We start from the raw sequence: 20,895 nt of genomic DNA, 5'->3' as shown, positions 1-20,895 counted from the left end.
CAGCCCTCCTCCTCTCCAGCCCTCCTCCTCTCCTTCTCTCCTCCTCTCCTCCCCTCCTTCTCTCCAGCCCTGTGTCTGTAGTCTGTAGTCATGGTATGGATAGAGTGTTTCTCTCTTTCATTCTTTCTCGTTCTCTCCATCTCTGTTTCTGTCTCTACCTTTTTTAATCTACCTCTACCCCCTCATCTCATTTAAATCTACCTCTGCCCCCTCATCTCATTTAAATATACATCTACCCCCTCATCTCATTTAAATCTACCTCTACCCCCTCATCTCATTTAAATATACATCTACCCCCTCATCTCATTTAAATCTACCTCTACCCCCTCATCTCATTTAAATCTACCTCTACCCCCTCATCTCATTTAAATCTACATCCACCCCCTCATCCCATTTAAATCTACCCCCTCATCTCATTTAAATCTACCTCTACCCCCTCATCTCATTTAAATCTACCTCTACCCCCTCATCTCATTTAAATCTACATCCACCCCCTCATCTCATTTAAATATTCCCCCTCATCTCATTTAAATCAACCTCTACCCCCTCATTTAATTTAAATCTACCTCTACCTCCTCATCTCATTTAAATCTACATCCACCCCATAATTGCATTTAAATCTACCTCTACCCCCTCATCTCATTTAAATATACATCTACCCCCTCATCTCATTTAAATCTACCCCCTCATCTCATTTAAATCTACCTCTACCCCCTCATCTCATTTAAATATTAATCTACCCCCTCATCTCATTTAAATCTACATCTACCCCCTCATCTCATTTAAATCTACCTCTACCCCCTCATCTCATTTAAATATACATCTACCCCCTCATCTCATTTAAATATACATCTACCCCCTCATCTCATTTAAATCTACCCCCTCATCTCATTTAAATATTAATCTACCCCCTCATCTCATTTGAATCTACATCTACCCCCTCATCTCATTTAAATCTACCTCTACCCCCTCATCTCATTTAAATCTACCTCTACCCCCTCATCTCATTGAAATCTACATCTACCCCCTCATCTCATTTAAATATACATCAACCCCCTCATCTCATTTAAATATACATCTACCCCCTCATCTCATTTAAATATACATCTACCCCCTCATCTCATTGAAATATACATCTACCCCCTCATCACATTTAAATCTACCTCTACCCCCTCATCTCATTTAAATATACATCTACCCCCTCAATTTCATTGAAATCTACATCTACCCCCTCATCTCATTTAAATATACATCTACCCCCTCATCTCATTTAAATATTAATCTATCCCCTCATCTCATTTAAATTTACCTCTACCCCCTCATCTCATTTAAATCTACCTCTACCCTCTCATCTCATTATACCCACTCCTTCTCTCTGTTTCTTTAGACACACACACATACACACACAAACAGAAACACACATACACAGATGGCTGATGTGAGGATATAGTCTGAGCCAAAGTGCGTTCACACACAAACACACATCCAAATGCGCGCTGCTCTGCGCTGTAGACATGTCCCCTACCCACTACTGCAACACACACACTCACACACACACAGTAGCTGGAGCGCAGGCAGCGTACAGACAGGAACAGCTCCAGTAGAACAGCTCCAGTAGAACAGCTTCAGTAGAACAGCTTCAGTAGAACAGCTCCAGTAGAACAGTTCCAGTTGAACAGCTCCAGTAGAACAGTTCCAGTAGAACAGTTTCAGTAGAACAGTTCCAGTAGAACAGCTTCAGTAGAACAGCTCCAGTAGAACAGTTTCAGTAGAACAGTTTCAGTAGAACAGCTCCAGTAGAACAGTTTCAGTAGAACAGCTCCAGTAGAACAGCTCCAGTAGAACAGTTTCAGTAGAACAGTTTCAGTAGAACAGCTCCAGTAGAACAGCTCCAGTAGAACAGCTCCAGTAGAACAGCTCCAGTAGAACAGTTACAATAGAACAGCTCCAGTAGAACAGTTTCAGTAGAACAACTCCAGTAGAACAGCTCCAGTAGAACAGTTCCAGTAGAACAGTTCCAGTAGAACAGTTTCAGTAGAACAGCTCCAGTAGAACAGCTCCAGTAGAACAGCTCCAGTAGAACAGTTTCAGTAGAACAGTTCCAGTAGAACAGCTCCAGTAGAACAGCTCCAGTAGAACAGCTCCAGTAGAACAGCTCCAGTAGAACAGTTACAATAGAACAGCTCCAGTAGAACAGTTTCAGTAGAACAGCTCCAGTAGAACAGTTCCAGTAGAACAGTTTCAGTAGAACAGCTCCAGTAGAACAGTTCCAGTAGAACAGCTCCAGTAAAACAGCTCCAGTAGAACAGTTTCAGTAGAACAGCTTCAGTAGAACAGCTCCAGTAGAACAGTTTCAGTAGAACAGTTTCAGTAGAACAGTTTCAGTAGAACAGTTACAGTAGAACAGCTCCAGTAGAACAGTTCCAGTAGAACAGCTCCAGTAGAACAGCTCCAGTAGAACAGTTTCAGTAGAACAGCTCCAGTAGAACAGCTCCAGTAGAACAGTTCCAGTAGAACAGTTTCAGTAGAACAGTTCCAGTAGAACAGCTTCAGTAGAACAGCTCCAGTAGAACAGTTTCAGTAGAACAGTTTCAGTAGAACAGCTCCAGTAGAACAGTTTCAGTAGAACAGCTCCAGTAGAACAGCTCCAGTAGAACAGTTTCAGTAGAACCGTTTCAGTAGAACAGCTCCAGTAGAACAGCTCCAGTAGAACAGCTCCATTAGAACAGTTACAATAGAACAGCTCCAGTAGAACAGTTTCAGTAGAACAACTCCAGTAGAACAGCTCCAGTAGAACAGTTCCAGTAGAACAGTTCCAGTAGAACAGTTTCAGTAGAACAGCTCCAGTAGAACAGCTCCAGTAGAACAGCTCCAGTAGAACAGTTTCAGTAGAACAGTTCCAGTAGAACAGCTTCAGTAGAACAGCTCCAGTAGAACAGTTTCAGTAGAACAGTTCCAGTAGAACAGCTCCAGTAGAACAGCTCCAGTAGAACAGTTACAATAGAACAGCTCCAGTAGAACAGTTTCAGTAGAACAGTTTCAGTAGAACAGCTCCAGTAGAACAGTTTCAGTAGAACAGTTCCAGTAGAACAGCTTCAGTAGAACAGCTCCAGTAGAACAGTTTCAGTAGAACAGTTTCAGTAGAACAGTTTCAGTAGAACAGTTACAGTAGAACAGCTCCAGTAGAACAGTTCCAGTAGAACAGCTCCAGTAGAACAGCTCCAGTAGAACAGTTTCAGTAGAACAGTTTCAGTAGAACAGCTCCAGTAGAACAGTTCCAGTAGAACAGCTCCAGTAGAACAGCTCCAGTAGAACAGTTACAATAGAACAGCTCCAGTAGAACAGTTACAATAGAACAGCCCCAGTAGAACAGTTCCAGTAGAACAGCTCCAGTAGAACAGTTTCAGTAGAACAGTTTCAGTAGAACAACTCCAGTAGAACAGCTCCAGTAGAACAGTTCCAGTAGAACAGCTCCAGTAGAACAGTTTCAGTAGAACAGTTCCAGTAGAACAGCTCCAGTAGAACAGTTACAATAGAACAGCTCCAGTAGAACAGTTTCAGTAGAACAGTTTCAGTAGAACAGTTTCAGTAGAACAGTTACAGTAGAACAGCTCCAGTAGAACAGTTCCAGTAGAACAGTTCCAGTAGAACAGCTCCAGTAGAACAGCTCCAGTAGAACAGTTACAATAGAACAGCTCCAGTAGAACAGTTTCAGTAGAACAACTCCAGTAGAACAGCTCCAGTAGAACAGTTCCAGTAGAACAGTTCCAGTAGAACAGTTTCAGTAGAACAGCTCCAGTAGAACAGCTCCAGTAGAACAGCTCCAGTAGAACAGTTTCAGTAGAACAGTTCCAGTAGAACAGCTTCAGTAGAACAGCTTCAGTAGAACAGCTCCAGTAGAACAGTTTCAGTAGAACAGTTCCAGTAGAACAGCTCCAGTAGAACAGCTCCAGTAGAACAGTTACAATAGAACAGCTCCAGTAGAACAGTTTCAGTAGAACAGTTTCAGTAGAACAGCTCCAGTAGAACAGTTCCAGTAGAACAGTTCCAGTAGAACAGTTTCAGTAGAACAGCTCCAGTAGAACAGTTCCAGTAGAACAGCTCCAGTAGAACAGTTTCAGTAGAACAGTTCCAGTAGAACAGCTTCAGTAGAACAGCTCCAGTAGAACAGTTTCAGTAGAACAGTTTCAGTAGAACAGTTTCAGTAGAACAGTTACAGTAGAACAGCTCCAGTAGAACAGTTCCAGTAGAACAGCTCCAGTAGAACAGCTCCAGTAGAACAGTTTCAGTAGAACAGTTTCAGTAGAACAGCTCCAGTAGAACAGTTCCAGTAGAACAGCTCCAGTAGAACAGCTCCAGTAGAACAGTTACAATAGAACAGCTCCAGTAGAACAGTTACAATAGAACAGCCCCAGTAGAACAGTTCCAGTAGAACAGCTCCAGTAGAACAGTTTCAGTAGAACAGTTTCAGTAGAACAACTCCAGTAGAACAGCTCCAGTAGAACAGTTCCAGTAGAACAGCTCCAGTAGAACAGTTTCAGTAGAACAGTTCCAGTAGAACAGTTCCAGTAGAACAGTTTCAGTAGAACAGTTTCAGTAGAACAGCTTCAGTAGAACAGCTCCAGTAGAACAGTTCCAGTAGAACAGTTCCAGTAGAACAGCTTCAGTAGAACAGTTCCAGTTGAACAGCTCCAGTAAAACAGTTCCAGTAGAACAGTTTCAGTAGAACAGCTCCAGTAGAACAGTTTCAGTAGAACAGTTCCAGTAGAACAGCTCCAGTAGAACAGCTCCAGTAGAACAGCTCCAGTAGAACAGTTACAATAGAACAGCTCCAGTAGAACAGTTTCAGTAGAACAGCTCCAGTAGAACAGTTCCAGTAGAACAGTTTCAGTAGAACAGCTCCAGTAGAACAGTTCCAGTAGAACAGCTCCAGTAAAACAGCTCCAGTAGAACAGTTTCAGTAGAACAGCTTCAGTAGAACAGCTCCAGTAGAACAGTTTCAGTAGAACAGTTTCAGTAGAACAGTTTCAGTAGAACAGTTACAGTAGAACAGCTCCAGTAGAACAGTTCCAGTAGAACAGCTCCAGTAGAACAGCTCCAGTAGAACAGTTTCAGTAGAACAGCTCCAGTAGAACAGCTCCAGTAGAACAGTTCCAGTAGAACAGTTTCAGTAGAACAGTTCCAGTAGAACAGCTTCAGTAGAACAGCTCCAGTAGAACAGTTTCAGTAGAACAGTTTCAGTAGAACAGCTCCAGTAGAACAGTTTCAGTAGAACAGCTCCAGTAGAACAGCTCCAGTAGAACAGTTTCAGTAGAACCGTTTCAGTAGAACAGCTCCAGTAGAACAGCTCCAGTAGAACAGCTCCATTAGAACAGTTACAATAGAACAGCTCCAGTAGAACAGTTTCAGTAGAACAACTCCAGTAGAACAGCTCCAGTAGAACAGTTCCAGTAGAACAGTTCCAGTAGAACAGTTTCAGTAGAACAGCTCCAGTAGAACAGCTCCAGTAGAACAGCTCCAGTAGAACAGTTTCAGTAGAACAGTTCCAGTAGAACAGCTTCAGTAGAACAGCTCCAGTAGAACAGTTTCAGTAGAACAGTTCCAGTAGAACAGCTCCAGTAGAACAGCTCCAGTAGAACAGTTACAATAGAACAGCTCCAGTAGAACAGTTTCAGTAGAACAGTTTCAGTAGAACAGCTCCAGTAGAACAGTTTCAGTAGAACAGTTCCAGTAGAACAGCTTCAGTAGAACAGCTCCAGTAGAACAGTTTCAGTAGAACAGTTTCAGTAGAACAGTTTCAGTAGAACAGTTACAGTAGAACAGCTCCAGTAGAACAGTTCCAGTAGAACAGCTCCAGTAGAACAGCTCCAGTAGAACAGTTTCAGTAGAACAGTTTCAGTAGAACAGCTCCAGTAGAACAGTTCCAGTAGAACAGCTCCAGTAGAACAGCTCCAGTAGAACAGTTACAATAGAACAGCTCCAGTAGAACAGTTACAATAGAACAGCCCCAGTAGAACAGTTCCAGTAGAACAGCTCCAGTAGAACAGTTTCAGTAGAACAGTTTCAGTAGAACAACTCCAGTAGAACAGCTCCAGTAGAACAGTTCCAGTAGAACAGCTCCAGTAGAACAGTTTCAGTAGAACAGTTCCAGTAGAACAGCTCCAGTAGAACAGTTACAATAGAACAGCTCCAGTAGAACAGTTTCAGTAGAACAGTTTCAGTAGAACAGTTTCAGTAGAACAGTTACAGTAGAACAGCTCCAGTAGAACAGTTCCAGTAGAACAGTTCCAGTAGAACAGCTCCAGTAGAACAGCTCCAGTAGAACAGTTGCAATAGAACAGCTCCAGTAGAACAGTTTCAGTAGAACAACTCCAGTAGAACAGCTCCAGTAGAACAGTTCCAGTAGAACAGTTCCAGTAGAACAGTTTCAGTAGAACAGCTCCAGTAGAACAGCTCCAGTAGAACAGCTCCAGTAGAACAGTTTCAGTAGAACAGTTCCAGTAGAACAGCTTCAGTAGAACAGCTTCAGTAGAACAGCTCCAGTAGAACAGTTTCAGTAGAACAGTTCCAGTAGAACAGCTCCAGTAGAACAGCTCCAGTAGAACAGTTACAATAGAACAGCTCCAGTAGAACAGTTTCAGTAGAACAGTTTCAGTAGAACAGCTCCAGTAGAACAGTTCCAGTAGAACAGTTCCAGTAGAACAGTTTCAGTAGAACAGCTCCAGTAGAACAGTTCCAGTAGAACAGCTCCAGTAGAACAGTTTCAGTAGAACAGTTCCAGTAGAACAGCTTCAGTAGAACAGCTCCAGTAGAACAGTTTCAGTAGAACAGTTTCAGTAGAACAGTTTCAGTAGAACAGTTACAGTAGAACAGCTCCAGTAGAACAGTTCCAGTAGAACAGCTCCAGTAGAACAGCTCCAGTAGAACAGTTTCAGTAGAACAGTTTCAGTAGAACAGCTCCAGTAGAACAGTTCCAGTAGAACAGCTCCAGTAGAACAGCTCCAGTAGAACAGTTACAATAGAACAGCTCCAGTAGAACAGTTACAATAGAACAGCCCCAGTAGAACAGTTCCAGTAGAACAGCTCCAGTAGAACAGTTTCAGTAGAACAGTTTCAGTAGAACAACTCCAGTAGAACAGCTCCAGTAGAACAGTTCCAGTAGAACAGCTCCAGTAGAACAGTTTCAGTAGAACAGTTCCAGTAGAACAGCTCCAGTAGAACAGTTACAATAGAACAGCTCCAGTAGAACAGTTTCAGTAGAACAGTTACAATAGAACAGCCCCAGTAGAACAGTTCCAGTAGAACAGCTCCAGTAGAACAGTTTCAGTAGAACAGTTTCAGTAGAACAACTCCAGTAGAACAGCTCCAGTAGAACAGTTCCAGTAGAACAGCTCCAGTAGAACAGTTTCAGTAGAACAGTTCCAGTAGAACAGCTCCAGTAGAACAGTTACAATAGAACAGCTCCAGTAGAACAGTTTCAGTAGAACAGTTTCAGTAGAACAGTTTCAGTAGAACAGTTACAGTAGAACAGCTCCAGTAGAACAGTTCCAGTAGAACAGCTTCAGTAGAACAGCTCCAGTAGAACAGTTTCAGTAGAACAGTTTCAGTAGAACAGCTCCAGTAGAACAGTTTCAGTAGAACAGCTCCAGTAGAACAGCTCCAGTAGAACAGTTTCAGTAGAACCGTTTCAGTAGAACAGCTCCAGTAGAACAGCTCCAGTAGAACAGCTCCATTAGAACAGTTACAATAGAACAGCTCCAGTAGAACAGTTTCAGTAGAACAACTCCAGTAGAACAGCTCCAGTAGAACAGTTCCAGTAGAACAGTTCCAGTAGAACAGTTTCAGTAGAACAGCTCCAGTAGAACAGCTCCAGTAGAACAGCTCCAGTAGAACAGTTTCAGTAGAACAGTTCCACTAGAACAGCTTCAGTAGAACAGCTCCAGTAGAACAGTTTCAGTAGAACAGTTCCAGTAGAACAGCTCCAGTAGAACAGCTCCAGTAGAACAGTTACAATAGAACAGCTCCAGTAGAACAGTTTCAGTAGAACAGCTCCAGTAGAACAGTTCCAGTAGAACAGTTCCAGTAGAACAGTTTCAGTAGAACAGCTCCAGTAGAACAGTTCCAGTAGAACAGCTCCAGTAGAACAGTTTCAGTAGAACAGTTCCAGTAGAACAGCTTCAGTAGAACAGCTCCAGTAGAACAGTTTCAGTAGAACAGTTTCAGTAGAACAGTTTCAGTAGAACAGTTACAGTAGAACAGCTCCAGTAGAACAGTTCCAGTAGAACAGCTCCAGTAGAACAGCTCCAGTAGAACAGTTTCAGTAGAACAGTTTCAGTAGAACAGCTCCAGTAGAACAGTTCCAGTAGAACAGCTCCAGTAGAACAGCTCCAGTAGAACAGTTACAATAGAACAGCTCCAGTAGAACAGTTACAATAGAACAGCTCCAGTAGAACAGTTACAATAGAACAGCCCCAGTAGAACAGTTCCAGTAGAACAGCTCCAGTAGAACAGTTTCAGTAGAACAGTTTCAGTAGAACAACTCCAGTAGAACAGCTCCAGTAGAACAGTTCCAGTAGAACAGCTCCAGTAGAACAGTTTCAGTAGAACAGTTCCAGTAGAACAGCTCCAGTAGAACAGTTACAATAGAACAGCTCCAGTAGAACAGTTTCAGTAGAACAGTTTCAGTAGAACAGTTTCAGTAGAACAGTTACAGTAGAACAGCTCCAGTAGAACAGTTCCAGTAGAACAGTTCCAGTAGAACAGCTCCAGTAGAACAGCTCCAGTAGAACAGTTACAATAGAACAGCTCCAGTAGAACAGTTTCAGTAGAACAACTCCAGTAGAACAGCTCCAGTAGAACAGTTCCAGTAGAACAGTTCCAGTAGAACAGTTTCAGTAGAACAGCTCCAGTAGAACAGCTCCAGTAGAACAGCTCCAGTAGAACAGTTTCAGTAGAACAGTTCCAGTAGAACAGCTTCAGTAGAACAGCTTCAGTAGAACAGCTCCAGTAGAACAGTTTCAGTAGAACAGTTCCAGTAGAACAGCTCCAGTAGAACAGCTCCAGTAGAACAGTTACAATAGAACAGCTCCAGTAGAACAGTTTCAGTAGAACAGTTTCAGTAGAACAGCTCCAGTAGAACAGTTCCAGTAGAACAGTTCCAGTAGAACAGTTTCAGTAGAACAGCTCCAGTAGAACAGTTCCAGTAGAACAGCTCCAGTAGAACAGTTTCAGTAGAACAGTTCCAGTAGAACAGCTTCAGTAGAACAGCTCCAGTAGAACAGTTTCAGTAGAACAGTTTCAGTAGAACAGTTTCAGTAGAACAGTTACAGTAGAACAGCTCCAGTAGAACAGTTCCAGTAGAACAGCTCCAGTAGAACAGCTCCAGTAGAACAGTTTCAGTAGAACAGTTTCAGTAGAACAGCTCCAGTAGAACAGTTCCAGTAGAACAGCTCCAGTAGAACAGCTCCAGTAGAACAGTTACAATAGAACAGCTCCAGTAGAACAGTTACAATAGAACAGCCCCAGTAGAACAGTTCCAGTAGAACAGCTCCAGTAGAACAGTTTCAGTAGAACAACTCCAGTAGAACAGCTCCAGTAGAACAGTTCCAGTAGAACAGCTCCAGTAGAACAGTTTCAGTAGAACAGTTCCAGTAGAACAGCTCCAGTAGAACAGTTACAATAGAACAGCTCCAGTAGAACAGTTTCAGTAGAACAGTTTCAGTAGAACAGTTTCAGTAGAACAGTTACAGTAGAACAGCTCCAGTAGAACAGTTCCAGTAGAACAGCTCCAGTAGAACAGCTACAGTAGAACAGTTTCAGTAGAACAGCTCCAGTAGAACAGCTCCAGTAGAACAGTTCCAGTAGAACAGTTTCAGTAGAACAGTTCCAGTAGAACAGCTTCAGTAGAACAGCTCCAGTAGAACAGTTTCAGTAGAACAGTTTCAGTAGAACAGCTCCAGTAGAACAGTTTCAGTAGAACAGCTCCAGTAGAACAGCTCCAGTAGAACAGTTTCAGTAGAACAGCTCCAGTAGAACAGCTCCAGTAGAACAGCTCCAGTAGAACAGTTACAATAGAACAGCTCCAGTAGAACAGTTTCAGTAGAACAACTCCAGTAGAACAGCTCCAGTAGAACAGTTCCAGTAGAACAGTTCCAGTAGAACAGTTTCAGTAGAACAGCTCCAGTAGAACAGCTCCAGTAGAACAGTTTCAGTAGAACAGCTTCAGTAGAACAGCTCCAGTAGAACAGCTCCAGTAGAACAGTTTCAGTAGAACAGTTTCAGTAGAACAGTTCCAGTAGAACAGCTCCAGTAGAACAGTTACAATAGAACAGCTCCAGTAGAACAGTTTCAGTAGAACATTTTCAGTAGAACAGCTCCAGTAGAACAGTTCCAGTAGAACAGTTCCAGTAGAACAGTTTCAGTAGAACAGCTCCAGTAGAACAGTTCCAGTAGAACAGCTCCAGTAGAACAGCTCCAGTAGAACAGTTTCAGTAGAACAGTTCCAGTAGAACAGCTTCAATAGAACAGCTCCAGTAGAACAGTTTCAGTAGAACAGTTTCAGTAGAACAGTTTCAGTAGAACAGTTACAGTAGAACAGCTCCAGTAGAACAGTTCCAGTAGAACAGCTCCAGTAGAACAGCTCCAGTAGAACAGTTTCAGTAGAACAGTTTCAGTAGAACAGCTCCAGTAGAACAGTTCCAGTAGAACAGCTCCAGTAGAACAGCTCCAGTAGAACAGTTACAATAGAACAGCTCCAGTAGAACAGTTACAATAGAACAGCCCCATTAGAACGGTTCCAGTAGAACAGCTCCAGTAGAACAGTTTCAGTAGAACAGTTTCAGTAGAACAACTCCAGTAGAACAGCTCCAGTAGAACAGTTCCAGTAGAACAGCTCCAGTAGAACAGTTTCAGTAGAACAGTTCCAGTAGAACAGCTCCAGTAGAACAGTTACAATAGAACAGCTCCAGTAGAACAGTTTCAGTAGAACAGCTCCAGTAGAACAGCTCCAGTAGAACAGCCCCAGTAGAACAGCCCCAGTAGAACAGCCCCAGTAGAACAGCTCCAGTAGAACAGTTACAATAGAACAGCTCCAGTAGAACAGTTTCATTAGAACAGCTCCAGTAGAACAGTTCCAGTAGAACAGCCCTAGTAGAACAGCTCCAGTAGAACAGTTACAATAGAACAGCTCCAGTAGAACAGTTTCAGTAGAACAGCTCCAGTAGAACAGTTCCAGTAGAACAGCCCCAGTAGAACAGCCCCAGTAGAACAGTTACAGTAGAACAGTTTCAGTAGATCAGTTCCAGTAGAACAGCCCCAGTAGAACAGCTCCAGTAGAACAGCTCCAGTAGAACAGCTCCAGTAGAACAGCTCCAGTAGAACAGTTCCAGTAGAACAGCTTCAGTAGAACAGTTCCAGTTGAACAGCTCCAGTAGAACAGTTCCAGTAGAAAATCCCCAGTAGAACAGTTTCAGTAGAACAGCTCCAGTAGAACATGTTCAGTAGAACAGTTCCAGTAGAACAGTTTCAGTAGAACAGCTCCAGTAGAACATTTCCAGTTGAACAGCTCCAGTAGAACAGCTCCAGTAGAGAAGCCCCAGTAGAACGGCTCCAGTAGAACGGCTCCAGTAGAACAGTTTCAGTAGAACAGCTCCAGTTGAACAGCTCCAGTAGAACAGCTCCAGTAGAACAGCTCCAGTAGAACAGCTCCAGTAGAACAGTTCCAGTAGAACAGTTTCAGTAGAACAGTTTCAGTAGAACATCCCCAGTAGAACAGCTCCAGTAGAACAGTTTCAGTAGAACAGTTCCAGTAGAATAGTTCCAGTTGAACAGCTCCAGTAGAACGGCTCCAGTAGAAAATCCCCAGTAGAACAGTTCCAGTAGGACAGCTCCAGTAGAACAGTTCCAGTAGAACAGTTCCAGTAGAACAGTTCCAGTAGAACAGCTCCAGTTGAACAGCTCCAGTAGAACAGCTCCAGTAGAAAAGCCCCAGTAGAACAGTTCCAGTAGAACAGTTCCAGTAGAACAGCTCCAGTAGAACAGTTCCAGTTGAATAGCTCCAGTAGGACAGCTCCAGTAGAAAAGCCCCAGTAGAACAGCTCCAGTAGAACAGCTCCAGTAGAAAATCCCCAGTAGAACAGTTCCAGTAGAACAGCTCCAGTAGAACATGTTCAGTAGAACAGTTCCAGTAGAACAGTTCCAGTAGAACAGCTCCAGTAGAACAGCTCCAGTTGAACAGCTCCAGTAGAACAGCTCCAGTAGCAAAGCCCCAGTAGAACAGTTCCAGTAGAACAGTTCCAGTAGAACATGTTCAGTAGAACAGTTCCAGTAGAACAGCTCCAGTAGAACAGTTCCAGTTGAACAGTTCCAGTAGAACAGCTCCAGTAGAAAAGCCCCAGTAGAACAGCTTGAGTAGAACAGTTTCAGTAGAACGGCTCCAGTAGAACAGCTCCAGTAGCAAAGCCCCAGTGTAACAGTTCCAGTAGAACATGTTCAGTAGAACATGTTCAGTAGAACAGCTCCAGTAGAACAGTTCCAGTAGAACAGCTCCAGTAGAACAGCTCCAGTAGAACCGTTTCAGTAGAACAGCTCCAGTTGAACAGCTCCAGTAGAACAGCTCCAGTAGAACAGCTCCAGTAGAACAGTTACATTAGAACAGCTCCAGTAGAACAGTTTCAGTAGAACAACTCCAGTAGAACAGCTCCAGTAGAACAGTTCCAGTAGAACAGTTTCAGTAGAACAGCTCCAGTAGAACAGCTCCAGTAGAACAGCTCCAGTAGAACAGTTTCAGTAGAACAGTTCCAGTAGAACAGCTTCAGTAGAACAGCTCCAGTAGAACAGCTCCAGTAGAACAGTTTCAGTAGAACAGTTTCAGTAGAACAGTTCCAGTAGAACAGCTCCAGTAGAACAGCTCCAGTAGAACAGTTACAATAGAACAGCTCCAGTAGAACAGTTTCAGTAGAACAGTTTCAGTAGAACAGCTCCAGTAGAACAGTTTCAGTAGAACAGTTTCAGTAGAACAGCTCCAGTAGAAAAGTTCCAGTAGAACAGCTCCAGTAGAACAGTTCCAGTAGAACAGCTCCAGTAGAACAGTTCCAGTAGAACAGCTCCAGTAGAACAGCTCCAGTAGAACAGTTACAATAGAACAGCTCCAGTAGAACAGTTACAATAGAACAGCCCCAGTAGAACAGTTCAAGTAGAACAGCTCCAGTAGAACAGTTTCAGTAGAACAGTTTCAGTAGAACAACTCCAGTAGAACAGCTCCAGTAGAACAGTTTCAGTAGAACAGCTCCAGTAGAACAGTTTCAGTAGAAAAGTTCCAGTAGAACAGCTCCAGTAGAACAGTTACAATAGAACAGCTCCAGTAGAACAGTTTCAGTAGAACAGCTCCAGTAGAACAGCTCCAGTAGAACAGCCCCAGTAGAACAGCCCCAGTAGAACAGCTCCAGTAGAACAGTTACAATAGAACAGCTCCAGTAGAACAGTTTCAGTAGAACAGCTCCAGTAGAACAGCTCCAGTAGAACAGCCCCAGTAGAACAGCTCCAATAGAACAGTTACAATAGAACAGCTCCAGTAGAACAGTTTCAGTAGAACAGCTCCAGTAGAACAGTTCCAGTAGAACAGCCCCAGTAGAACAGCTCCAGTAGAACAGTTACAGTAGAACAGTTTCAGTAGATCAGTTCCAGTAGAACAGCCCCAGTAGAACAGCTCCAGTAGAACAGCTCCAGTAGAACAGCTCCAGTAGAACAGTTCCAGTAGAACAGCTTCAGTAGAACAGTTCCAGTTGAACAGCTCCAGTAGAACAGTTCCAGTAGAAAATCCCCAGTAGAACAGTTTCAGTAGAACAGCTCCAGTAGAACATGTTCAGTAGAACAGTTCCAGTAGAACAGTTTCAGTAGAACAGCTCCAGTAGAACATTTCCAGTTGAACAGCTCCAGTAGAACAGCTCCAGTAGAGAAGCCCCAGTAGAACAGCTCCAGTAGAACAGTTTCAGTAGAACGGCTCCAGTAGAACAGTTTCAGTAGAACAGCTCCAGTTGAACAGCTCCAGTAGAACAGCTCCAGTAGAACAGTTCCAGTAGAACAGCTCCAGTAGAACAGTTCCAGTAGAACAGTTTCAGTAGAACAGTTTCAGTAGAACAGCCCCAGTAGAACAGCTCCAGTAGAACAGTTTCAGTAGAACAGTTCCAGTAGAATAGTTCCAGTTGAACAGCTCCAGTAGAACGGCTCCAGTAGAAAATCCCCAGTAGAACAGTTCCAGTAGGACAGCTCCAGTAGAACAGTTCCAGTAGAACAGTTCCAGTAGAACAGCTCCAGTTGAACAGCTCCAGTAGAACAGCTCCAGTAGAAAAGCCCCAGTAGAACAGTTCCAGTAGAACAGCTCCAGTAGAACAGTTCCAGTTGAACAGCTCCAGTAGGACAGCTCCAGTAGAAAAGCCCCAGTAGAACAGCTCCAGTAGAAAATCCCCAGTAGAACAGTTCCAGTAGAACAGCTCCAGTAGAACATGTTCAGTAGAACAGTTCCAGTAGAACAGTTCCAGTAGAACAGCTCCAGTAGAACAGCTCCAGTTGAACAGCTCCAGTAGAACAGCTCCAGTAGCAAAGCCCCAGTAGAACAGTTCCAGTAGAACAGTTCCAGTAGAACATGTTCAGTAGAACAGTTCCAGTAGAATAGCTCCAGTAGAACAGTTCCAGTTGAACAGTTCCAGTAAAACAGCTCCAGTAGAAAAGCCCCAGTAGAACAGCTTGAGTAGAACAGTTTCAGTAGAACGGCTCCAGTAGAACAGCTCCAGTAGAACAGCTCCAGTAGAACAGGTCCAGTAGAACAGTTTCAGTAGAACAGTTTCAGTAGAACAGCTCCAGTAGAACAGTTCCAGTAGAACAGCTCCAGTAGAACAGTTACAATAGAACAGCTCCAGTAGAACAGCTCCAGTAGAACAGCTCCAGTAGAACAGTTACAATAGAACAGCTCCAGTAGAACAGCTCCAGTAGAACAGCTCCAGTAGAACAGTTCCAGTAGAACAGTTCCAGTAGAACAGCTCCAGTAGAACAGTTCCAGTAGAAAATCCCCAGTAGAACAGTTCCAGTTGAACGGCTCCAGTAGAACAGTTCCAGTAGAACAGTTCCAGTAGAACAGTTCCAGTTGAACAGCTCCAGTAGAACAGTTCCAGTAGAAAATCCCCAGTAGAACAGTTCCAGTAGAACAGCTCCAGTAGAACAGTTACCATAGAACAGCTCCAGTAGAACAGCTCCAGTAGAACAGTTCCAGTAGAACAGTTCCAGTTGAACAGTTCCAGTAGAACAGTTTCAGTAGAACAGTTCCAGTTGAACAGCTCCAGTAGAACAGTTCCAGTAGAAAATCCCCAGTAGAACAGTTCCAGTTGAACAGCTCCAGTAGAACAGTTCCAGTAGAAAATCCTCAGTAGAACAGTTCCAGTTGAACAGCTCCAGTAGAACAGCTCCAGTAGAACAGTTTCAGTAGAACAGCCCCAGTAGAACAGCTCCAGTAGAACAGTTCCAGTTGAACAGCTTCAGTAGAACAGCTCCAGTAGAACAGTTTCAGTAGAACAGCTTCAGTAGAACAGCTCCAGTAGAACAGCTCCAGTAGAACAGTTCCAGTTGAACAGCTCCAGTAGAACAGTTCCAGTAGAACAGTTTCAGTAGAACAGCTCCAGTAGAACAGTTCCAGTAGAACAGTTTCAGTAGAACAGTTTCAGTAGAACAGCTTCAGTAGAACAGCTCCAGTAGAACAGTTCCAGTAGAACAGTTCCAGTAGAACAGCTTCAGTAGAACAGTTCCAGTTGAACAGCTCCAGTAAAACAGTTCCAGTAGAACAGTTTCAGTAGAACAGCTCCAGTAGCACAGCTCCAGTAGAACAGTTCCAGTTGAACAGCTCCAGTAGAACAGTTCCAGTAGAACAGTTTCAGTAGAACAGTTTCAGTAGAACAGCTCCAGTAGAACAGTTTCAGTAGAACAGCTCCAGTAGAACAGCTCCAGTAGAACAGTTTCAGTAGAACAGCCCCAGTAGAACAGCTCCAGTAGAACAGTTCCAGTTGAACAGCTTCAGTAGAACAGTTCCAGTAGAACAGTTCCAGTAGAACAGTTTCAGTAGAACAGTTTCAGTAGAACAGCTTCAGTAGAACAGTTCCAGTAGAACAGTTTCAGTAGAACAGTTCCAGTTGAACAGCTCCAGTAGAACAGTTCCAGTAGAACAGTTTCAGTAGAACAGCTCCAGTAGCACAGCTCCAGTTGAACAGCTCCAGTAGAACAGTTCCAGTAGAACAGTTTCAGTAGAACAGTTTCAGTAGAACAGCTCCAGTAGAACAGTTCCAGTAGAACAGTTTCAGTAGAACAGCTCCAGTAGAACAGTTCCAGTAGAACAGTTTCAGTAGAGCAGTTTCAGTAGAACAGTTCCAGTAGAACAGTTTCAGTAGAACAGCTCCAGTAGAACAGTTCCAGTAGAACAGCTCCAGTAGAACAGTTTCAGTAGAACAGTTTCAGTAGAACAGTTCCAGTAGAACAGCCCCAGTAGAACAGCCCCAGTAGAACAGCCCCAGTAGAACAGTTCCAGTAGAACAGTTCCAGTAGAACAGCTCCAGTAGAACAGTTCCAGTAGAACAGCCCCAGTAGAACAGCCCCAGTAGAACAGCCCCAGTAGAACAGCCCCAGTAGAACAGCTCCAGTAGAACAGTTTCAGTAGAACAGTTTCAGTAGAACAGCTCCAGTGTGTTTATGTTAGTCAGAGACCATGTCAGACACAGAGGAAGGTTTTGACAGAATATCCTGTCTCTCTCAACAGAGTCCAGGTCCTACATCACCCACCAGGAGGCAGAGCAAAGAGACTACCATCACAGTAAGTACCACTACTAACTACCCCAGACCCTAACCCAGACACAGACCCTAACCCTACCCAGACACAGACCCTAACCCTAACCCAGACACATACCCTAACCCAGACACAGACCCTAACCCTACCCTTACACAGACCCTAACCCAGACACAGACCCTAACCCAGACACAGACCCTAACCCAGACACAGAACCTAACCCTAACACAGACCTTAACCCAGACACAGACCCTATCACAGACCTTAACCTTGACCCTAACCCAGACACAGACCCTAACACAGACCTTAACCTTGACCCTACCCAGACACAGACCCTAACCCAGACACAGACCCTAACCCAGACACAGACCCTAACCCTAACACAGACCTTAACCTTGACCCTAACCCAGACACAGACCCTAACCCAGACACATACCCTAACCCAGACACAGACCTTAACCTTGACCCTAACCCAGACACAGACCCTAACCCAGACACAGACCTTAACCTTGACCCTAACCCAGACACAGACCCTAACACAGACCTTAACCTTGACCCTAACCCAGACACAGACCCTAACCCAGACACAGACCCTAACCCTAACACAAACCTTAACCTTGACCCTAACCCAGACACAGACCCTAACACAGACCTTAACCTTGACCCTAACCCAGACACAGACCCTAACCCAGACACAGACCCTAACCCTAACACAGACCTTAACCTTGACCCTAACCCAGACACAGACCCTAACCCAGACACAGACCCTAACCCTAACACAGGCCTTAACCTTGACCCTAACCCAGACACAGACCCTAACCCAGACACATACCCTAACCCAGAAACAGACCCTAACACAGACACAGACCCTAACCATAACCCAACATGCATGGACAAGACATGATTTAGAGACTGGAATTGCTTTGATAAAAAATGTAATAACGCAATGAGTTTATCTGTGATGTCAGTGCTGAACTGAATTGAATGTTGACAATTAGAATTTGTAACAAATAGCAGAGTCCTGAAGTTGCAGATATTCTGTTTGTCTGTCAGAAAGTGTTTCACTCCACACAAGACCTGGGCAGAGATGAGGGAGTGCACATGGGGTGCAGGGGAAGGAAAAACAGCAACCAGGGCGATGCTATTGATTAGCAGATGTTTAGAAAAATTGGGAGCGGAGAGAGACAGACAGACAGACAGACAGACAGACAGACAGATTAAAGTCAACTGTTCCAGTGCTGATTTAACCCTCAGCTAATAACCAATGACAGGGGTTAAGGGAGTCATTGATAGAGTTCAGCTAAGGTCACTTAAAGGCTCATTCGAAAGTGATGGAAGCCAGATGTGGGTATTTAATCTGGAGGCAAAAGCGATTGTCCATCTCTTCTTCTTCTTCTTCTTCTTCATCATACCCTTCATCATCCACGTGAAATTTAACAGCAGTAAACTGCCCTGTGAGGAGAGAGGCTCAGCAATAGGTGTGGGTCCCCCCCCGCTCAGCTAACAGATTTAACATCTAGAGGAGAGAGAGAATTACAACAGACTCTCAGGACTGATAAAAGATAAATGCTGGTGACAGGGTAGACAGTTGTTGTTACTGTGTTTTGAGTGGCATTAATCATAAAGTCTGGAAATAGAAAAGAGTTGACAGATTCTAAGGAGCGATGTGTAGTCAAGATGTCACTTAGTCTTTTATTTATTGGAACTGAAGTGGCAGAGCACCTTGAATAGTTCAGCGGAGGTGGACAGTCACTGTTTGCACAGTGTGTGTGTGTGTGTGTGTGTGTGTGTGTGTGTGTGTGTGTGTGTGTGTGTGTGTGTGTGTGTGTGTGTGTGTGTGTGTGTATGTGTGTGTGTGTGTATGTGTGTGTGTGTGTGTGTGTGTATGTGTGTGTCTGTGCAGCTCCACATCCTGCACTTCTTATGGCTAATCTCAACGTAGCCCTTCATGACTTTAAACTCCACAGGCCCTTGCAGACCAAGTCTAATTTATTGAAATAGAATACGATGCTTAACGTAAAAAAAAAAGTATTCTTCAAAATACTCTTTATTTATTGGTTTAAGATCACAACAGAATATATATACATTTACCCCCACCCTAAAATAATTAACCTAAATAGTCGACAATCAGCATTTCATAAAACAGCTCAGTTGGTAGAGCATGGCGCTATAGCATGGCGCTTGCAACGCCAGAGTTGTGGGTTCGATTCCCACGGGGGGCCAGTATGAAAAATGTATGTACTCACTAACTTTAAGTCGCTCTGGATAAGAGCGTCTGCTAAATGACTAAAATGTAAAATGTAAATGTAAAATAATTGGTACTATGGTACAAGTCATTGTTGACCCTAATAAATAAAAATAATAATAATAGTAAAATAATTATATTTAAATATATATATATATAAAAAGGCAAAAGCAAGGTGTCTGATCAAGTTAAATCAAAATGTATTTGTCACATGGGGGGGGGGCAATGCAAATAGTCTGGGTAGCCACTTGATTAGATGTTCAGGAGTCTTATGGCTTGGGGGTAGAAGCTGTTTAGAAGCCTCTTGGACCTAGACTTGGTGCTCCGGTACCGCTTCCCGTGCGGTAGCAGAGAGAACAGTCTATGACTAGGGTGGCTGGAGTCTTTGACAATTTTTAGGGCCTTCCTCTGACACCGCCTGGTATAGCGGTCCTGGATGGCAGGAAGCTTGGCCCCAGTGATGTACTGGGCCGTACGCACTACCCTCTGTAGTGCCTTGCAGTCGGAGGCCGAGCAGTTGCCATACCAGGCAGTGATGCAACCAGTCAGGATGCTCTCGATGGTGCAGCTGTAGAACCTTTTGAGGATCTGAGGACCCATGCCAAATCTTTTCAGTCTCCTTAGGGGGCGGCCCGTCAGGAAGTCCAGGATCCGGTTGCAGAGGGAGGTGTTTAGTCCCAGGGTCCTTAGCTTAGTGATGAGCTTTGAGGGCACTATAGTGTTGAACGCTGAGCTGTAGTCAATGAATAGCGTTCTCACGTAGGTGTTCCTCTTGTCCAGGTGGGAAAGGGCAGTGTGGAGTGCAATAGAGATTGCATCATCTGTGGATCTGTTGGGGGCGGTATGCAAATTGGAGTGGGTCTAGGGTTTCTGGGATAATGGTGTTGATGTGAGCCATGACCAGCCTTTCAAAGCACTTCATGGCTACAGATGTGAGTGCTACGGGTCGGTAGTCATTTAGGCAGGTTATCTTAGTGTTCTTGGGCACGGGGACTATGGTGGTCTGCTGATGTGTTGTGTTATGTTCATATATTGTTTTGTTAAATCTCATTTGGTGTTGGCATCACTATCCGACTTGCGTTTTCACTGTCTGACACACATGCACACATGCACACACACACACAAACACATGCACACACACACTTGCACTTCTACACTCACATACATGCACCCATTCACACGCACACACACACGCATCCACCGGCACGCACACACATGTGTCCACCCACACCCATCTGTTTAAAACATGTACATTTTATCTCCTGTTATGGTCTATAAATATTTCATAATATAATGTCAGTTTTATTCATTTTTTTTCACAATATGTACAGTATTTATCTAAAATAGTCATTTGGTTTCTTATTCTATGAGTTATCATATCCATACTATAGATTTAATGAATTATTTATTTCCAATTGCTGTGGTGCCAGCGGTATATTTGTTTAAGCGCTGTTCTCATAATTCAGATTGGAGTGCATGACGGGTTCTCCTCAGGAGTATGTTCTGGATTTAGAGAAAGTGAAGCATTCAAGCATATCATCCAATACTTTGTATACTTCGGTCCAGAAATGATTGAGGACTGGGCAGGAATATAGTATGTGGGTGTGGTTAGTGCTGCTCTCCTCACGGTTACCCAGCAACTTGGTGTGATGTCACCGTTCTACTTTGATTGTATTATGGGAGCTACAGTAGCTTGTGAAAGTATTCACCCCCCTTGGCAGATTTCCTATTTTGTTGCCTTACAGCCTGGAATTAAAATTGATTTTTGGGGGGTTTGTATCATTTGATTTACACAACATGCATGACACAAGTCATTTTTCCAACAATT

The 20,895-nt window shown here is 43.7% G+C and overlaps 1 protein-coding gene across 1 annotated transcript in view; it reads left to right on the top strand.

Annotated features, from left to right (window-relative positions):
• Positions 1 to 20,895, top strand: part of LOC121582370 (growth arrest-specific protein 7) — a 121,538-nt gene that overhangs the window by 51,949 nt on the left and 48,694 nt on the right. The window contains exon 5 of the mRNA XM_041898146.1: positions 16,796 to 16,849. Coding sequence (XP_041754080.1) covers positions 16,796 to 16,849 — 54 coding nt within the window. The remainder of the gene's footprint in view (positions 1 to 16,795; positions 16,850 to 20,895) is intronic.

This window comes from Coregonus clupeaformis, chromosome 1 (genome assembly GCF_020615455.1).
Source record: "Coregonus clupeaformis isolate EN_2021a chromosome 1, ASM2061545v1, whole genome shotgun sequence".
NCBI lineage: Eukaryota > Metazoa > Chordata > Actinopteri > Salmoniformes > Salmonidae > Coregonus > Coregonus clupeaformis.
The sequence above is the reverse complement of the archived record's forward strand: the minus strand, read 5'-3'. Positions and strand labels throughout refer to the sequence as shown.